At 38.7% G+C, this 21,619-nt stretch overlaps 1 protein-coding gene across 1 annotated transcript in view; it reads right to left on the bottom strand.

Annotated features, from left to right (window-relative positions):
* Positions 1-11,317, bottom strand: part of FHOD3 (formin homology 2 domain containing 3) — a 334,937-nt gene extending 323,620 nt beyond the window's left edge. Inside the window, exons 1-2 of the mRNA XM_031055632.1 lie at positions 11,291-11,317; positions 10,100-10,206 (exon numbers count right to left, since the gene is read on the bottom strand). Of these exons, the coding sequence (XP_030911492.1) occupies positions 10,100-10,206; positions 11,291-11,317 (134 nt within the window). The remainder of the gene's footprint in view (positions 1-10,099; positions 10,207-11,290) is intronic.
* Positions 11,318-21,619: the final 10,302 nt, after the last annotated feature.

Raw genomic sequence — 21,619 nt, 5'->3', positions numbered from 1 at the left:
TTTAGGGAGTGAAAAATGTTTCTGCAATGGGGTATTGCCTCACAGTTACTTCAGTTTAAGATTCTCCACAGCAGCAACGGAAAACAAACTGCTCCTTGTTAAATGCATAAAGGATGAAATTTTTGCCAGAGTTCAAGCACTTGAGTCTATCAGGCTTTCGCTGAAAAAGATCTGCAAGCCAGCACACACACACAATAAGAAAAGTGTTTTTTAACCTGCTATTAATCAGACAGCATAAATCCTAGGCTTTGATTTCAAAGCTGTTAAGATACAGTTTGACTGCCATTTCACTATGATATGCTTCTCCAGTCAACTGCAGATTCAAGAGATGGAAAAAAAATTCTGACACCTCAAAAAAAAAGTTGTATAAAAGCCAAGTCTTTTTAAAGTGAGAGAGTGCACATGTGCATGGAGAGGGGAATTAAGAATCTCCCTGAAACTCATCCGAAAATCTTATCCAAACAAGTAACCTTTTTGAAGTTCTTAGGTGATTATTTTCCAAAGATCCAACTATCATGTTCAAGGTCTTGTTATTGCCATTGAATAATGGAAGCAGAGGAGGTCAGGAAATAATATAAATAATTAAAAAGAAGTCTTTTAGATGCTAATATCCTTCAAATGGATGACAGCCCTAGCAACCTATTCTGGTACATGATAGGCTGTATGAGGCAAACACACTCATCTTCACAGGAAGTAAGCCAGTGGACTTCTCTCTTACCTCATTTTTTCCATCTAAAAAATTAGCGTGAAGTCAGAATGTGCCTACATCCTGTTCGTGTAATACATTTGCAAGTCATCTAATTATTTTGCAGAGTGGTTTTATTCAGAGCATTCCTACATCGTGACAAATTTACTAACGTAACAATCATTTGACAAGAGTGGACAAAAATAAGTAAACAGATAGCAACCATTCCTGTCTGCTCAGTCCACATTAAAAAAAAAAAAAAAAACCAAAACATAAAAATAATTTAAACTTTACTAATCCAAGTAGAAATAATCCCAGCATATTCCCTAAGCAAAACCTGGGATGGCAAAATCTGGCCAATTATTAGAGCAAGAAACAGTATCCAAAAGGACATAGTATGCTCAGATTTGTATGGTTTTTTCCCTGCAGAGTATTCTAATATTGCGTTCTGTGTTTGTCAACATGATTTTAACAAATAATTGCCTCATTCCCACCAAAAACCTATAAACCACCACCATGTGAATGCCGGTGAGTGCAAGAGCATCCTGGCTGACGCACCATTGTCTGCACAACTGTGCAAATAAGGACTACCTATAACTGTCACTATGAGGTGCTGGGTTTTTACGTACCCCTAACTCTTCATAAGTACATTTACTAGGCAGGGTTGCCATTTTTCTTTTTTTTTTTTTTTTTCGTCTTTTTTCCCCATCTTTTTAAATGGAAACAAAATAGGATAGAAGGAGAAGGGGGAAGAAAATGAGAAATTCAAAAGTCTGGAGTGAAATAATCAAGGGATTTACCAAGTATGCGTTATAAGCCACGTGAATATCACCAAATTATTTATTACTAATGTTGGTAAAAGGTGCAGTCTTCTGCATACCTCACCACAAGGTAACAATTTTTGCCAAAAGATAATGAATCACTTTTACACTCTCTAAAAGGCAATGAGTTCAAAATGGGGAAAACATTTGTTCCATTTGTTGTTTTTAGTAGTTTATGTGCAAGCAAACTTCAGAAGCTGGAAAGTGAGAATTCCCTCCCCACTTTCTCCCCGTACTTTCTGAATCATCATGCTGGCTCTTTCTCAGTTGTTAATGGCTCAATTTCCACACATTAAAACAAAAACCTTCCAACAACCCCTCAAATATTTCAGGGCTGACTGCTGCCTTCATAGTCAGAAAATAACCATTTTTCAAGAGCTGTCATTCATGAACAAAACTATGTCCCTTCTCAACCCAAAAGCTCAACTCGTAATTGTTTTGAGCGGGATGTTTATCCTGTCATTTTGTGAAACACTGATAGCATTTTCAATTAAATCTCGTTCTTATATTTTTGTATTAAGAAAACACAAACTTCATGAGTTGGAAAAGAGTGAAGAGAATTGCATTAGAAGAGCTATTTTAACAATAATATTGTTTCTGGATAAAACACAAAACCAAAAGCATTGTTTCCACATTTTTTGTCAACCTTGCATCATGTTTTTCTTCAGAAATGACACATCACTGGACCACTGCTTTCCAGTTCTTAGGTTATATATTTCCCACTGCTGTCAGTAACTGTCAAGCTCTAGCTGCACATTCCTCCCAGGAATCTTTACACCAGGTAATTTCTGGCCATATGGTTTTGCTATCACCATACTTGAAGTTCACATTACGTGAGGATTTTAGTTTAAAACCTCTTCACACTTGGAGAAACAGATGCCTTTGAAATATCCGGATTTTTGGGGAAAAAACGTTAGAAGAACTGGAAACCTAAAGGACAAGGGCAAGGAGGAAAGTCAAATAAATTATCCTCCAACAGCTGAGTCACTTGATGTTTCCACATCTTCAGGCAGAGTTTTTCCAGTGCTCCCAGCCACAATGTGGGACCCAGAGTTTTGGTTCCAGACCATTGCGAGTGGTCTGGTTGCATTAAGAAGAGCACTGCAGCAGGTCAAGGGAGGTGATTCTGCCCTTCTACTCAGTCCTGGTGAGGCCACATCTGGAGTGCTGTGTCCAGTTCTGGGCTGCCCAGGACAAGAGAGACAGAGAGTTCCTGGAGCACATAGAACAGAGGGCTACAAAGATCATTAAGGGACTGAAGCATCTCTCTTATGGGGAAGGGCTGAGGGTGCTGGGCCTGTTCAGCTTCCAGAGGAGACAACCAAGAGAGGATCTCATCAGTGTCTGTCAGTATCTGAAGGAAAGGTGTCAAGAGGGTGGATGCGGGCTCTGCTCAGTGGTGCCAAGCAATAGGACAAAAGGCCATGGGCAGAAACTGATGCACAGGAAATTCCACCTGGACATAAGAAAGAACTTATTTACTGTGCAGGTCACTGAATACTGGAACAGGCTGCCCAGAGAGGTTGTGGAGTCTCCTTCCTTGAAGATATTCAAGAACCAGCTGGACACAATCCTTTGCAATGGCCTCTCAGATGACCCTGGCTGAGTAGGGAGTTTGGACTAGAAATCTCACTGTGGTCCCATCCAACCTGACCCACTTGGTGATTTTGTGACCAACTTCTAATGAAGTTCCATAGTTTCAGAGCAGAAACAAACAGCACCTGAACAATTTTTTTTTCCTTACAAAAGCCCCTGATACCTGACATTACTCTTGACTTACAGTTCCAAAAGAGGTACTAATTTTTTTACAACTAAAAAAAAAGAAAAAAATTGATTTCTAGTAAAAGGGAAAGGTTTATGAAAAGTTCTTAAAACTGTTTTTTACAAACTGAGTCATTCTCTACTACCTTAAGGGAAAAACCCTTATCTTGTATGGGTTTCCAATTTAATTGATGATACTAAACAAAGTGAAGCAGATATTATCCAAAGCAGGGCAACACATTTCAAAGCAATGTCCTACTCACTTAATAGGTCATTTACACTTTATCAGAATGTGACCATTTTAACCAGACTCCGCAAGAACCATTTAAAAGCTGTCCTACCTTGCAGTAGAACATGCATATGATTATGTAAGTACATAAAAATAAAGTCTACTTTGCACTGATCAACATACTACTTTCTGTCTCTTTCTTCTTTTGGAAGTTTTCCATTAGCATCATATTTGGCAAGGGCTTCTTCCTAACCTGACATACAAATTTTTAAATATAAAACACTGTTCTCAGACCACTTATTTCTCCATATTAACTCCACTTTGGAAATGGGCTTTATATTTATTGCGGGGCCATCAATGCTTTTGCTAGCGAGCACAATTACTGAACAGTAAATGTGACATAAACTACTGTTTTGCTGCACTGCTGTGGTCTTAACCCTGGCAGTATTCACTAATTTTCATGGCTTCATTACCGGAGATCCTGGCTATCACAAATTTGCAGCGGTTTAAGCTGTTAGCTCACAACTGGAGGTTAAATTGGAGACACTTATTTTTATCAGAAGCAGATTACCACCTTAGTTTAGTCAAGGGTAAACCAAATAAACACACCACACACCAAGCACACAGACAAATGGATTCCCATGGGAGAAAAGCAAGAGTGAGCTTGCTTATACAAACCTTTGCATTTACCGCCGGGTAGGAGAACATATAGGAACAGTTGCCATGGGATAGGAAGTGTAGCTAATTCACAGCTTTTATTAATTAACCAGCACAAACTCCCTTGGCTGCCCACACACTCTGGGCAATACTACAATAGTTTGCCCCTGCAGACTGGCAGTGAGTGCCCACGGTACTGGTACTGTTCCAGGTTTGGATTCCAAATCACTGGTTCTACTCACAACAGGAGTTCAGAGCAGCCCTGCAGCACTTTCTGGCAGCCTTACCTGAAGCCCTGCAGATGATCTGTTTATGGAGAGAGGAAGGGATTTTCTCCTCACAAGTTGAAGGGAAACACATTTCCAAGCCTCAAGAGCCACTCACTTCACTCACAGCTTTCGTCATTGAGGAGGAGGGCAGAGTGCAAACACAGCCATTAAGCAGCTTCAATGTTAATAAAATTAAATGGTTTTAAATAGAACATCTGGCATCAGCTGTTTCCATAAGCTGTTTTTATTTAAATTTCCACCAAAAAATACTGGACTTCTCAGCTATTTTCACATGCAAATCTGAAAGCCAAATTAGGCTGTCTTTAAAAAAAGTTGTCTTAGCAAAAGCTGTAAGAATTATTCACACGCTTTTTGGTTTGGCACTTCATTTGGTATGTAACGGGCTGGGAGAGAGCTAAGCACAACAGTATTTTTGCAATACAATTTAGTGGAAATTATTTTTCAATAAAAGCACTCATTGCATTCATTTGCCAGTAGTAATCACTAAATTCAAAACCAGCAAACCTTCAAATGTTTCCACAGGTACTTTGTTACAGATGTAGTTTTTTTCCCTTTACGACTGAGTAAACTCTGGGGCAAAGTGGGAGAGAAAGAGACACAGCTGCTGTAGTATTGAGAAACAAAAGCTGTGAAATAATGAGTCAAGCTCTTAAACACCCCAACATTTAAACACCCTCAAAAAAAAAAAAAAAAAACCCAAACCAAAATCACACAGAGGGTAGAGAGCTCATGAAGCCTCCTTGTCCAAGCCAGGGGAGCCCCTACAATGGATGCTGGTTCCTTCACAGTGGGAAGGATGCAGTACAGTTTGCAAGACTGGGGCACTTGGAGAAGAGCAAAAGCAACTCTGCTTCCCTTTGAAGGACATGTTCAGCACATCAGTGAAAGTTAACACTACCCAGTATTGCGACTCCTTTTTTCTAGGCTACTTGCCTGAACGTTCTCCATCTAGACTGGAAAGAAGCTGTAAGGTGCACAGACTGCACCCCCATCTGACATCCCCAGATTTCTGCTACACACAGTAAGTTGTGATCCCTGTAATTTCTGTGCTTACTGTCACACTCCAGACCCCTCCTAGACTGCGCACACCAAAACAGGGCACCACACTTTTCTTTTCAAAAGCTTGCATAGGCTTTGCATTTTGTGTCTTTTGGTGTGAGCAAAGTGGCTTGCAGACTCTGACCTCAATATATATGCAGAAGAGATTTACTTTTATACCATCAAGCCAGCTTTAAAGCTGAAACTATGTAAGAAAACAAGCCTTGGCCTACAATAACGTTTATTGAAGTTTGTTATCATTTGGAAGATGCTTGTTTTCCAAATACATTTTATATTCACAAATCAGTATTCATTTCTTAACGACAAAAGTAGTAGCATTTAACTATTAGTAGGAACCCTAATTTGTCAATAATTTCTTCACAAGATACTGTGTCAAGGAGATCCACTGACAAGAAATCTTATAACTGGTGAATAATTTTCATGGTGGAACTTACAACTGTTAATTGCCTCCATCCTGCTTTCAGAGCACATCCCTCAAAGTCCCATGTCTCTTTTTCAGGCCTACAAAATATATGCACATTTGTGTAATTATTTTGATTACACACTCTGGAAGCATGAATGCTCAGAGATGTCTTGCCAATTGTTCTAAACAGGGAAACCATATGGGACGAGTAATTTAATTTCATTTTGCTGTCAATGGTTATTGCAAGATAACTATGAAAATGAATTACTACAGTTCCACCTAAAGATTAATTTCCATATTTTACCTAATTTTTTTTATATAAACAATGAAATTGTATCAGGATTAAGAAGCAAAAAAGCTGCATAAAGTTTTGGAAATACAGGTGGTAATAGTTATTGCCCTCAATCTTTTGAGGTAATTAAGAACAGCATCAACTTACTCATCCATAAAAACTAATGTATTTCTTTAGGAATGTGAAATTTTCATCTGTATCACCATTTATTCTGCAACAGTAAAATTTTAGCAAAACATCCACGTCAAAATGTGGTTCAACATCTCAATCTGATACATTTTAGAATGAAATACTGCTAGCCTGTAGAAATTCTTACACCTTCCAAAAACTATCATAACCTCTCAGCCCAGGTTTTTTAGTTAGATGTTTATAGGAAGCTGTTTTCCTTGTCTTTTTGTTGGGTATTTTTCTTGCTTTGTTGCATGTTTTTAATTGTTACTATCAATTGCATTTTTCAGATTCAGCATTTCATCAGATCTAATAGCTAAATATCACAGAAATCAAAATATTTGGGCGGACAATATGAGTAAATAATGTCACTAAGTAGTCACATTCTCCTGTTTGTAACAATGCAATGACGATCTTTCGCTGGTACCTCCCTTATTTTTCTTGTTGCTGGCACTGAGAAGCATAGAAATGACTTCAAGACAAAACACGGAGAGAAAGCTATCAGAAGTTGAGAGCATTTTCCACCCATGAACAAACACAAATACATTCTGTTTAAATGAATGCGAAATCAGCATAGAATCTGCTAGATTTCAGTACTGCTTCAAGAAATAAGCCATAACATTTTTCTAAGACAAAACTAAATTAACTTTCAAACACATCCCCAATTTCCTTATGTAAACAAGTGACAAAAAGTTTTCATTCTCACAATTGTGCTATTTGCAAAGTCTAAGTGGGAAAAAATACAGCACACAAGCAGGAAAATAATGTAAGAGATCCTTGCCAGACTCCACTGTCTCCAACAGAATCTGAATCAGGACCAGAATGAACAGCACCATCAAGAGTTTTGGATAAGGTCTGTCATGGGACTCACCCAACCAAAACAGCTTGAGATAGGGAGTCTAGAAGGAATGCTGCAGGGCAAGCTTAATTACTTGGCCAGATGTTCGTCCTGGCTCTTCCAAAACTAGCCCCCATACAAAAATAATCTGATTCTCCTGAATCTCACAGCTATTCTCAAGGGTGCAAATGGCAGCAGGTGAAGTTGTGGAGACCAGAAAGCCACCCAATCCCCACCCATGTTTTAGTTAAAGGCCACATGCAGTACAAGGCCACATGTGTTGGCTTTTCTCCTTCACTAGATAAAAGTTTCTGTCCTGCTGGAGTGGACAGTAATGAACAAAAAGCCTCTTTTCACTAGATTCACTAACAGAATAGCATTCATTTGAAATTGCATGAGTGCATATGCTTCTTGCCCAGGTTATTTACAGATACTCATTATAAACCTCCAGCAACTGCCACCATTCTCTTCTTTCCTTTTGAAGAAAAATCCTTCATGTTTTCACTATGCGCATCCAATCCCTCACAGAGAAACCAAATACCTACAGCCTCTCAAACCAATAAACTTTTTTTAAGACTTGGCTTTCTGCTTGTTTTATTTACAAGTCTCCTTTTAACAGTGTTTAAAAAGAAAATCATCATCATTTTTCCCAGGATGAACATGAACTTTTGGCAAAAAGATGCTGAAAACAGCCTGATTACAGGACATTCTGGCCATTTTGAGTAGGAGTTTCCACAGCTAAGGTTCTGAAATTTTAAAAATGCCATGAATATCCAGCTACTAAAGCCTTCACTCAGAGTTCAGCAAGCTTCAGTGACCCTGATGAGCACAGCAGCTTTGGCATGGCAGAAAGGCAGGTCCTAAGGTAGCCTAATCTCAGAAAATTAAAAGCTTTGAAGATTAAGAGCAGGACCTTGAAATGACCCAGACAGAAACAGAGAGAGACTAAATGGTTTCTGCAGCCAGTCCCTCCCAGACAGCAAGCTGCTGTTAAGCTCCCAAGATCTGCAGCCAGAAGGTCCAGCTCAGGAGCACTCCAGCTCAGTGTCTTGTTCTCAGAACTGTAAGGCCCAAAAATTGAGTTTAATTTGCTAGAAATACAGGACAAAGAAGACATTACTGACTGCATTTGCTACCCTATGTCCAGAATATTCCAGTTTTATGAATAACATCACATAAACTGCATTTACCGTGAAGTAACAATGTTAAGTCCTACAGAGAAGCTTATCCCACATACTGCCCAAAGCTCTGGTGGTTCTTGTTTATCTTTTGTTTTCTCACAAAACATGGACAAAAATGAAATGCAGAAATCCATCTGAAACCTCACTTTCAAGCACCAGTTCCATGTGTTTTGTTGTTTTTTTTTCCCCCCCGGATAGCTACCACAGAGAAAATTAAAATTGTGTTTCAGGAACAAAACATATCATTGATTTCACATGCCCAAAACAAGCAAAAAAAATAAAACAAGGTGGATAATAGCTTGCTATTTCAAGAGCAAAGTCTGGCAGGAAAAGCATCAAATGGTTTCTCACTTGCCTGATTGCTTGGCAGTGCCAAATTGCTACTGTGGAGTGTTAAAAGTAGTGAAGTTAAAATTATCAGAATTATCACAGAGACACCAATGGAAGGGAAAAAATGTGACAATTCAAAATGTATTGCTACCCCTCAAAAAATCCTTTAAATTACTTGCTTTCAGCTCATTATAAAGTTAGTTGAAAATTTGAACTTGCTGTTCTTGGCAGTGATTTTCATCATCTATGCACAAAACTGAAGACTGTATCAATTTCTACACTCAACACTCCTATTGCATAGGAAAGGAGGCTTGTATTGGCTACTCTAATCGACAGACTCCCTTCTAACTGGTTTATAATAGAAGAGTTTTTAATCTTGTAATGGTTATAAAACGTGCCCCAAACCGGGAGGTGCAAATAAAACATACACAAATGCACACACATGAATGTCTGGAAAATATTATTTAAAATGCTTCTCCACATAAAATAATCTTCAGAGGCACAGTTCAGATTTATAAGGCATATTCATCAAAGGCAAGAGAGCTACCAGAAGTGGAGAAGGAGTATAAGCAAAAGGCCTGTGTCTCCTACTGTTAACAAACTCTGACCAATTCAAAATTCAGTTAAACACACCCATAAAATAATCACAACTATCCAGACCAATATAGTAACCAGAAATGGGAAAATAGATCTAGACTTTCTGTTCATTTTATATCTTAAGTAACACAATCACCATTTTTTCTTCAAGAAAGCAAATCTCCTATGTGCATTTACACAAACACACACTGATGCTAACTTCTGCTTTCACTTTCAGTTCTCAAAGAGATGATTATGGAAACTGTGTCATAGCAATCCACGTGTGCCAGCAATAATTAAATTGGAAAAAAAAGCAAGAGAGGAGAATATTGAAAAAAAACCATGCACTCCCATCCCTTGGACTGGTTCAATCAATTCCAGGATTAAAAAAAGCAACCAATACAGGTCTTTTCTTCAAAAATATATATGGAGGACTTAACTTATCAAGGCAAAATAAATTGAGTTTTTAACTTCAGGAACACCACCCCAGTATAATCCTCTACATGACTAATATCATAAGAAAGATCTCAGAGTTCTCCAAACAAACCATCCTCATTTATCAAGTTTCAAAGAACTATAAAATCTTACTAGACTAATCAAGATATTCATAGATTTCTTTACACTAGGTCATATTTTAGAGAAACTGTAAAATTGAACGTAGAGAAAAGTCATAAAATTCTTTATCATACAATGGGACAGACATATAGGCATACAAGGGAATGATTTGTATTTTCTCTTCCTATGCTGACCTGAACACATGAAGTTAGCCACATGCTTATTTACAAGAAATTTAGTAAATGTTTACTTACCCAGCATCCTCCTGGAAGCCTTCTAGTTCATCTCTTTGCTCTGCTAGGGTGGATTCTAGATCCAGATAGGTACCATTATGAGACAATTGCAGGGTGCAGTCATCAAGCTGTAGAACAAAATTCAGACCATCAGATTAGAGCAGTCTTTTTCTCTAACATACCTCTAACATTGCCTTCCTATTTTCCATGTCCCCAGACAAGATCTCCCTAAAACAAACAATATGTTGGGAGCAGGTAAGAAAAATTTTTTGGCAATTTACTCAATTCCAAACCCATGTTCCCTAGACCATGCTTGCTCACAACAATACCAACACAGCTAACACAATGAAATTTATTAGAACATACAGAAGAAGATTAGAGGGCTTTAGCACAGAGCCTTTAAAATGTAATGCAGAAAGAGAAGTTAATTTCAATGTGTATTTAGGATATAAATTATAGTTCTCTGCTCTTACAGTACAGTTGTAAGTAGAGTTTCTGAGCCCCTGGATGAAGATAGAAGGAAGAAATAGCTGTTTTGTCAGCCACTGAATGGCACCTGTGAGGACAGATATAGCCAAGAGACAGTGCAAAATGCGGCAGCCAAGAGTTGGGGTCCTACAGTAAGGGCAAGTACACTCAACCAAGTTACAGATTTTCTGGCATTCTGCTTTTAGGGCCAGGCACTAACCAGCCTCAGAAGGTGTAGGAACAACATTCCTAGGCACTGGGTGGGGGGAGGACTGGAAACCTGTGCCAGCTTCTACAAAAGTACTGAGGTAATCAAGGACCAGACCTGAAAGCAGAAATCTGCCCACAATGATGCTAGGGAGGGAGGGAGGGATTAATAAACTATCTTTATTTCTTTTCTGTTTTCCTTCATCTTCAAGTTTTCCATTAATTGTTCCAGCTGTTAAAAAGAGGCAAATTTGACCAAATTTAGAAATTTTCTGGGGTTTTATTTGCAGGGTGCTCATCACAATAGAAGACCTAGAATGAATCATCCCACAACTCTGGCCAACTCATTGACCAGGAAAACAAAATAGTTACTGATCGAGAGGGAAAACAAAAGAAGCTGGGAGTTAGAAAGGAACATGACTTCCTCTCTCGCCATGACATAACTCAGTGTCAAATAACAAATAATGAGGAAAAAGCCTTCCCAGAGAACAAGACAACATTTACCAAGGGGCAAGTGAACGTACAGGGTTGTCTTACCTCACCACTAGGGAGGTAAGTGACCATCTGCTCAGAGAATCCAGCCCAGAAGCATAGAAATGGACATCAGGGAGGAACGCACTGCTGGGACCATCATGTGCAGCACTGTACTGAGGGTCCTTTTGTAACTGCTTCCAAGCTCACAAATATTGTAAGTTCCGGATATGTTGTGCTACTAGATACAAAATCCAGTCTGACAGCCAAACAGAACAGAGAACCATTAAGGCTGGAGAAGACCTCTATGATCATCAAGTCTCACTGTTAACCCAGCACATGTTAACCACAAAAGCACGTTCCTCCATGCCACATCCATATGTCTTTTGAACACTGCAGGGATGGCAATTCCACCACTTCACTGGAGAGCCTGTTCCAACACCTGGCCACTCTTCCAGTGAAGAAATTTTTTCTAATATCCAGTCTAAACCTCTGCAGGTGGAACTTGAGACCATGTCCTCTTGTCACAGAATCAGAACAGTTTGGGTTGGAAGGAACCTTAATCATCCCCTTCCAACCCCCTATAGTCATAGTTTTACTGCTGCACAATGGGTTCCACTTCCTCCCGTTGGCTGCCCATGCTGCATGTGTATGTGTAGATGCACTTCATTTGGGTGATCAATCCCACTGCCTTTTCATGGGAAGAAGCTCCAATTCCTGCATGAACATTCCCAAGTGCTTTTGCAGTTTCTAGTACATCAGTAACCCTTGCTGCTGCATGGATCTCCACCCCCTACCACTAACGAGGCAGCAGACCAAAGGACCTCATTAGCACACTGTCTCTCAAACAGTGGCATGCTGCCTCCAGGTGTCTCTTCAGTGATCATGATTTGATCCCGTCACCCCTCCAAATCTTGTTTAAAGCTGTAACTGCACCAAAGGGAAAACAGCCGCAGCCACAAGGCTGCAACCGGGTTTTCTGGTTCTGTTTGTTGTTAATGCTGTAGTTGTTGTTTGTTTATTATAAACACTAGTAAAGAACTGTTACCCCTATCCCCATACCTTTTTGCCTGAGAGCTCGTTAATTTCCAAAATTATAATAATTCAGAGGGAGGGGGTTCATATGCTCCATTCCAAGGGATGCTCCTGCCTTCCCGAGCAGACACGTCTTTCAAACCAAGACAATCAAAGAACCCAAAATGAAGATGGTTTCATTCCTCTGGATTTTGCAAAAATAACCTGACAGATTCTTTGCATGCCTCCATCTACCAAAAGGCAACCACGGCAATGGTGGTGTAACCATACATCCCTGCTGCAAAGGCCACTTTGAGAAGAGTCAAATATTTAACACCATACTTCATGCCCATCTTCTGCCACAGGTGTCAGCCAGTGACTCCCTGAAAGAGTGAGCAGGGGTCTGAAACAGCCAGTGACTCAAGAAAAGGAAATGACCACCCTTTATCACTTCTGTGGAATTCTTTTTTCTGCTCTTTTTAATACATAGAAAGAAAATCAATTAAACTCTATCCTTGATGAATTACCTCTTTTAATTTCCCATCCAAGCTTTGATTTTCAGTACCTGTTCAGGAAAAGCCTAATAAGCAGCCACTTGTCTTATCTGGCAGTCAATACCTAAATTTAGTCACTCTGTTTCCTGTCACTGATTTATATACAAGAAAGGAAGACAAGCAGTGTATTCTGGATTAGCTGTGTTGGAAATACTGTAGAAAAGCTCATTCACAATTAGTGATAGAGTGCGACTTTTGCAATTTGAAAGAAAAGTTCAACCTCTGGAGAAAGGGTGGAGAGAGGAGGTAAAGTTGTTTTTAAAACTTGTTCCATTTCTTTGGCTTTTCTTTTTTGGATTTTTCCCTGGTAAAGGAGTAAGCCATTAAATATGGTGACATAAGATTTTACTCTGATTCCTAGAGATTAAAGAAAACAAAGAACCTTCAAGTGCAACCCTCTAATACTAAAAATACAATAGCAGTGCTACTCTGTCTCTTTCCAGTTACAAAGGAGATTATTAACCTACACTAATTCAAAATACACTCTTCAGAAAAGAAAGACTAAATACTACTCTGGGAAACTTTTTCCAAGTAGTTCAGGGTATGTAATGAAATGCTAATTTATTCAAAGTAATGCCAAAAGGCAAACTTCTAATTAGATAAATGTTGTGCTGTCTCTATGGAGATTAGGAGATTTGCCCACAATTTCCATTTATACTGCATAATTAGAGAAAAGAAGTTGTGCCTTACTAATATCTTGTGACTTTAGTGGACAAAAAGCACTCTGGGAACAGGAAGTCCTTCATGGACAAAATAAGTAAGAATAGTACATTGTACCTACATTCATCTTATTTTCATAGTTTCAGCTGAACATGGCATTCATTTGGGCTTTAAGGCACTGTACAACGCATGCTATATTTGTTAACAGAAGTTATGGTAATGAAAGAAATGGCAATATCTTTTATTTCCCTTAATTCTGAGTCTTGCCAAAAAGTTGGGTGTTTTTTATTCTCTGTCATGAGTACACACAAAGATGGAAGTGATCAAAACAACACTTTAAAAGTTAAGGTAAGTATTAAGGCAATAAACTCTTAAAATCTTCCTTATATAGGATCAGTTTGCTACTCTGCCTCCAGCTTCACTTGTACACATATATTACAGGCAGAATACAAAAAGAGAAGCCACTTTATGAATTATTTTTAATTAGTAAATTGCCTGCATTTTTCAACACAAAGGGTGGCTGATGTTCTCTCATTAGTGCTTATCAGCAACAATTCAGGATGTTGGTCCCTCCCCTCTGCTCAACTTTAATCCCAAGTTTATCTGCTATACATCACTTATCCTGTCTCTGGAGACTGTCACAAATAGCCCCATCTAGCTAATTCATTACATGCTTCTCCATGCTTGATCATAATTCCCATTGAAATCCTTATCAAAAACATCTCTTAGGAAAATCAAGAGGCAGAATTCCTACAAACAATCTTTTAAAGACTATTTAACTGAGTTGCTTTACATCATCATGAATGAGACTTCTATTCAGCTCTTGGGAATTTATTTTATTTAACCTTTCTTATTCATAATTTTCTTTAACTGTTCAGTATTCCTTACTAGTCTCAAAATTCTGATCTGCATTCTGTTATTAAACTGTATAATTCATTTATACTACTGCCAAAAGGTGAGATTGATCAAGACATTTTCAAAATCTTGCAAAACCATTTGTTCTAAAAATCTCTAACCCATCCCTTCAAATTGCTTATCATTTTTTGCATGATACTCGACTGTACTGCCAAGAAGACCCAAAAGGTTGATACAAGTCATTTAAATGGAACTCATCCTGTAGGCTTTTCCAAACTTTCCAATAATCACATTAAAAGAATACTACCAGTATTGTGGAACCATAAATAGAAATAAGCACCATCAAATGAGACAAAAATAATGCTACTTTGCTGAGTAAAACACAGGCTTACTCCATAATCAGTCACCTGCAAGATTTCAAAGGCTTTGATTTTAGTATAAGCATTAAATGGTATCAAAAAGCCATAAAAAACCTATGTGTTCATTTAAATTACATTCTCATCTTTGCAAATGAACAGTTTCTTTGGAAAACATCCATGGTATATTTTTGAATACCTATGGAAATTTTTGCAGTCTCTATGAAGAGTGGGACTATGAAGGAGTAGCCTCATTCACACAAGTGAAGGAACAAAAACACATGTAAAAGTCAACAAAATAAGTGCTTTAGTCAGACTCACCAGCTGTAGATAGTCAGACCTGTGCACCAGGTTTACAGGAAGGAAGCAAAAAAATTAAGACTGTCTGTACACAAATCATCATAGTGCAAAGCTCTCATAGCTCCTCAGTGATTTCTCATGGGCAGCCCCTCACAGCACAGCCAACAAACTCCAGCTCTCTCCTCACCCAGATAACTCACCCTTTTGTAGCACTCATCTTCTTACTGGACTCAGCTGTGGCCTATTAAGAGCAGGCCTGTTCCTAATCTTTGGTAATTAGCACAGCTGCAACTCCTCAGGTGTGAGACTACCTTCTGCACTATTCTCTTCCATTCTATCCCTCCACAGTCATCCTCATTAAAAATGTAACTGATGTGCTAATTATCATCTTCAGTTCAGACTGAAATGGTAAGATCTGTACTCTGTCATGAGTTTCAAGATCAGTTTCAAGAAGTAGTAGTTGCTTAGGTGCTGATTCACTGATTTATAGCGGTCTATTTGAACAAGAGGAAAACCTGGAAAAGGCTTCTTAAGCAGCACTGACCTCACTAGCTACTCAGTGATTTTCCATAACTGACCAGAAACATAGAAACAGTGAGACAACCAGATGCTTGTGTACAACAGCCTGACGTGTAAATAGAGCAACTAAATGAAACCATTCTTTCTGTAATAAAAGTTCTAGAAGAAGAACAGAGAGATGTTTGAACTTTTTCAGATTGTATCTGGTATCCACACAGTGGTAACTGATCCATACCACCCACACACTACAGTACCTATGCTGCAACCAAAACTGGCACAAATGGAAAGCATGAAAGCACCATGCACACAAAGCTAAACACAACCATCCAAACAGTTCCATATATATACATGGATATAAATTATGCATGTATTTTAGATAGTTTTCCCTGCAGTTTTAAAACAAAAAGTAACAGTTGCCTAAATTTGACAGACACATCTAAAACAACTGAAGAGGAAGTACATAAAAAGAGCATAAGATTACAAACAACAGTTAGACTGTTATATATTTATACCTACACTGGTTAAAGTTTCACTTAGTTGAGCACAATTCATTATGCAAAAGCAAATAAACATCTGATTAAAAAGTTAAAATTTGAGGATATTTAGGAGCAGAGCTTCTTACTCCTTCATATTTTGCCATTTCCCCCATTATGGAGTGAAACTGTACCACACAAAAGGATAGAGGTATCCTGGCTTCAATTATTGCCAGGAACAAGCATAACAAGGTCAGAGCTGCAGAGCTTGATCCTGGCCCTAAACCAAGGGTCACGCCCTCCTCACCACCACATGGAGAGCTCTCAGCAGCAACACAGCAACACACCCATCAGCAAAATTGAACACACACAGGTTGGAGAAACCTGGAGCAACCCACTCATGCAAGTGTTCCTTATAGGCTACCAGTAAGTCAAGAACATAGGGCAGAAGCTCAGTTTGTTATCTTCTGTCTCAGGTCACCATATCTGGCTAATAGTGGCTAGTTCCTTATCCTGTGGGGCAAAGATAGTTCATAAAACAATATTAAGCTTAAGAAGACTCAAAATAGATCAATAGTAGTATCCCTGTGATTATTTTTTTCTCATTTCAAGCACTGACTCACAGAAAAAGATAACAGCCATTTTTCTTCATTAGGAAGTCCTTATTGCCATGCAACAGGAAAGCTATTTTTTTTAAATTTCACAGTTGAAGCACATCACCAAAAGGAGCAAAGAATAGCAGGGGAAAAATAGGAGCAGCAAGAAAAGGTATTGAATCAGCCAGTTACCTGATGCTGATAAATGACTGCTGCCACTTTCAGAAACTAGTTAGGTAACAGAAATTAAAGTAAATTTAAAAAAATATAAATGTGCATTCAGTGATTATTTTCATCTACTGCCTTCATCTTCTTGCAATGCAAGAGAAATACCAAGCAACCAAGCACCAGGGGTGTGAGGAGAGAAGAACAGAGCAATTCCACACACTGAGGACTGCTGCGTGCTCCTCCTCACGCACCCTTACGAGACTCCATGTACACACCAGTCTCCTCACTCACGAAGCCCACTGGGCAAATAATTCAGTGCATAGTCAGCCCATATTTTACTATGCCAAAAGAAACTCACACATATCTGCTTTCCTTCAGAAGGCTTTGATAGGCAGCAGTATACATCCAAGTGGATGTTCCTTGGTTTTAATGTCTCTGTCTCATGGCAGCAGTAGGCTGGCAGAGGTTAAGGCAGGGAAATGGCAGATGCACCCTACTGCCATATCAAAAAGACACAGCAGACCCACAAGCCATTCTCTTCTTCCCTGTTTATTCAAAGACCACAGAGTTGTACTTTTTCAACAAACAATCATGAGAAATGGTCTTTTCTCACCTCCTGAGAATCTATTCAGAAGAACATCTTTTGAACAAATCTCTCTAAATGGCAGGACCAGTAGATTGAATGAGGTGATTCTCCACCTCTGCCTGAGACCCCAGCTGAAGTACTGCATCCGGTTCTGTGGTACTCAGCGTAAGATGTGGACCTATCAGAGGGTTCCAGAGGAAGGCCATGAAGATGGTCAGAGGGCTGGAACACCTCTCCTGTGAAGAAAGGCTGAGACAGCTGGACTTGTTCAACCTGGAGAAGAGGAGGCTTCAGGGAGACCTCACTGAGGCCTCCCAGTACTTAGAGTGCTTGTAAATAAAAGGGAGAGCAGCTTTTTTTATGAGTAGATAGTAAAAGGAGAAGGGAGAACAACTCTAAACATGAGGAAAGATTTAAATTAGATATTAGAAAGAAATTCTTTACTCAGAATAGTAAGGCACTCTAACAAGTTTCCCAGAGAAGTGTAAATGTGCCATCAATCAAAATATTCAAGGCCAGATTGGATGGCCTAATCTAGTGGATGACATTGCTGCCCATGGCAAGGGGTTGGAACTAAATGATCTTTAAGATCTCTTCTAACCCAAACAGATCTATGATAAATATGAACAAAGTGTGACCAAGTTGGCAGCCAGTGTGTGTGCCAAGATATAGCCAAGTATTCTTTTCTATTTAAATAGAAGTAGGCACACCTCAAACATTTATCAAGGATTCCAACAGTAATCAAGGATTCCATTCATAGGACAAAGGTGTGAGTATGAGATGAGAGGAGGGTACTCTCATTTACTGGTGTTAGTACAAAACACCAAAACCACTAAACTTTGCAGTTACTCACTGGAATCACAGCCAGCTCTCACCAGATTTCCAGTAATTTGAGCTAGACCCACTGGACAGATTACTTTGTTCATTTGGTTGTTTCCAAAATTTACAGAGAAAGGGAATGAGAGAGGGAGAGATTAGAGAAATCCAGTATCAAACTGCAGAAATAAAAATCCTTCTTCAATTCTAGCCTTTGGCACAGCCTCTGAAAATCCTTATCTTACTCAAATGTCTTAGCTCAGCTTTCATTTAAACATGATTGGGTTACAATTGTTCTTATTAGTGGTGGTGCACTCCTTATTCATCTACAGCATGTTCTGCAGAGTAGGATTGATGAAAAGCAAAGTTTCTTAACGCTCAGTTTTCCCTTTCTAAATCCAAAGCCTTGTTTGGCTTTACACATCACGAGTCTGACACATTCACACACTCGAGCTATGCAGTTCTTAAACATTCTCCCTTCTGGTTCAGCTGTTTCCAACACAATGGGAATCCTGTTACCAGGGCCATCAAGTCTGTTTTCCCTTTGCATTCCCATATCCCCTCTTCTTTAAAAAAACCAATTACTCCTCAGGAAAAGGCAGAAAAAACAGCTCTTCCTACTCACCAGCACAAAAGTATTCTATATTTCTAAGCAAAGTAGTACAAATTGATTGGCAGAAATGAATATTTAATACTGTGTCATCCAAGACCAAGCTTCACATGAGAATGACCACGCTGTTCTCAGAATGTGCCATATTTTAATGTTTTTCAAATTTTATTGCAGATCAGCAGATTCAGGTTTTCTGTACCTGCACACAGTGGTCCTTTGGTGGCACTTTAAAACATAACATGGCTGCTGTCACTGTTAGTTGTCACAGACTAAGAAAAAATAGGAATGGCCTAATTGCATCCCACAGATCACAGAAAATGCAAAAATTATTTATCCAACTTCAGTTACAAACAACTGCTCTCTTGTGTGCCCTTTCTCATGTGAGTAGGTGCTACCTGGTCTGTGTCATGTCATCATCACTTTGGGCAATATGATGCAGAAAGAACAAAGCACCTAGGCCAGGACTGATGCCACACAACTTTCTCGAGTAAAAAGCCTGACATTTATGAGATAAAAGGAAAGCAAATAATCTGTAGGTAAGCTACATGTTACTGCCCAAAATCAACAGTGGACACTAAAACTACTCTCATTTTCACCTACGACAGCAACCCCACACACCATCACTATCTTGATCTAAAAGCCCTGTGTGCCAAGCAGCTCCACTGCAATTACTTGAAACTAAGTTGTACTCCCTCCCCATACCTTTTTAAAGCTAATTTTGTAACTAAAAGTATCTTCTAAAAACAACACAAAAACCTATCCTTTAAAATTCCAACTAAACCAGTATGTCTGTGAGGTCAGAGTTTTAAAAGTAAGGTCAGGCACAGGGGCTATACAGAAGGTCATTTTTGGTGATGGCAACTGTGCCACATTCAGTCATCCATGCTCACAAGTCAGTGGTTGCTGAACTCTACCAAACTCACTCTTCCATACTCATTTAGAGGTTGATGGAAAGACCCCTAATAACATCCTAGATCTTAAACTTTACATTATAAGAAGTAATCCAGCATGTACAACAGTATCCCAAATTTTTCAGCCCTTTAGGAGTGATTAGCCTATCTTGTAGGAGTAGTTATTAATGCTAATGCTCATGTGTTTTATTTTTAGCACAGTAATTGCCATTGTCAAAACACTTCATAAACTACGCTCACTTTGCAGAGCTTATGTGCAGTCACATTGACCGAGCCATGCCTTCATGCAAAGGATAATTCAAAGGTTTGCAAAGCTGGGCATAGGGACACAGGAGCACAATCATTTTAAAAGGAACTGCTACTCTGATATGGAAATGGTGGTATTTTGAACAAAGCCTGCACTCCTAGTCTGAAACAGCAGCTTTTATCTCTGGTCTGGTAGACGCCACAAAATACTCCTGGGGTCAGGTAATACAGGGCATGAAGTGAAACATAAATGCCACATTAGATCCTCAAGAGCCACTGGAAAAATACACTGCCAATAAAAATATTCTGCTGAAATAACAAAGACATTGAAAACAAACACAGAAAGCTGTTATATTAATATTATGGGTTTGACATAAGAATAACAAAAGGAAGTTCAGAGTTCAAAATTCTGAAACTGCTATTTCAGAGGTCTCAAATACAGACAACACCACAGCGAACACGTAATGAGTGGATGCCTACCTGTTGCTATTCTTGGGCAGCTTTGTCACCAACTCTCAGACCTTTTGCTTTGCAGTTCCCTTTAACACACTGTTCCCCAGGGACCAATTTAGAATTTATTACAGTATCTGCATCCAAGTGTGACACCACAGCTTCCAACAGCAGCCACATAGGCATTGTTAGAAAGCACATGATTACTCAAAATGTCAATAGTCATGGAACAAGACAGCTAAATTCATTTAGCGTTTAGTGCAATGTTTACTATTAACTAAAAAAAAAGTAATTGAAAAAATTTAAAATAATTGCATTTCTGCATTTTAAAAAACCCTGATAATAGCAATGGGATGGAGAACTAACACACCTTATTCTAGCATTTTAAGTTATATAATTCGAGATGACACACCAACCAAACAGGCAACATAATTCAGCAAAGTCAAATTTCAACTAAAAAGCTATATCTCTTTAACTCAAAAAACCCACATTTTTCTCACAGCAAACATAACAAACCTATATCATGAGAATAACTTAACCTCTGCATCTATTCAAACTTTTTGGCATCTAGATTTTTCAAATCACTTTCCTCAATTTGTTCAGCTTTTCCTAACTAAGATGAAGAGCTAGCTCTCCTCACCTTCATGATTAAGGACATCTTCAGCTGAACAGAAAGGAGAGAGGCCATAAAACCAAGATTCTTTATTTGAAAGTATATTCAGCTTTTTGGCTGATACACAGGGGATGTGTACAGCTGATAAGATTCCATTAACATTTGGCTGGAATTACTGTGAAGGTATCCAAGGAAATGGAAATAATCTCAAAGAAGGAGATAGGTCAAGAAAAGTGAGAGGAGGAGGAGGAGAGACAGGATTAGGTTCAATGAAGTTTATCATCTGAGGAATCCTTAGTTCAGATTGTGTGTATCTGTGTGTAGGAAAAGCACTGAGTTAAAATATCAGAAATCATTATTTTAAATGTAAATAGTAGTCCAGGAAGGCAAAAATGATAACTACTTCATGATAATTCCACCTCTCTTTTGTGCATCTCTTATTAAACTGAAAACTGAATATTTCATATTTGAAAAAGGATTTTTGTAGTCACGTAGGAGAATGAATGTATAAATTGCAGCCTCTTATTCTTAACATATAACCCTGAGTAAAAACTTTCTATTGATATCCTCCATCTTGCACACAAGGATTATATCATTACTATTCTAAATGCACTTGGGACACTGCAGGTAGCTCACTATTCTATCACAAAACTAAAATACTGGACTAC

This window comes from Geospiza fortis, unplaced genomic scaffold (genome assembly GCF_000277835.1).
Source record: "Geospiza fortis unplaced genomic scaffold, GeoFor_1.0 scaffold206, whole genome shotgun sequence".
NCBI classification, from domain to species: domain Eukaryota; kingdom Metazoa; phylum Chordata; class Aves; order Passeriformes; family Thraupidae; genus Geospiza; species Geospiza fortis.
The sequence above is the reverse complement of the archived record's forward strand: the minus strand, read 5'-3'. Positions and strand labels throughout refer to the sequence as shown.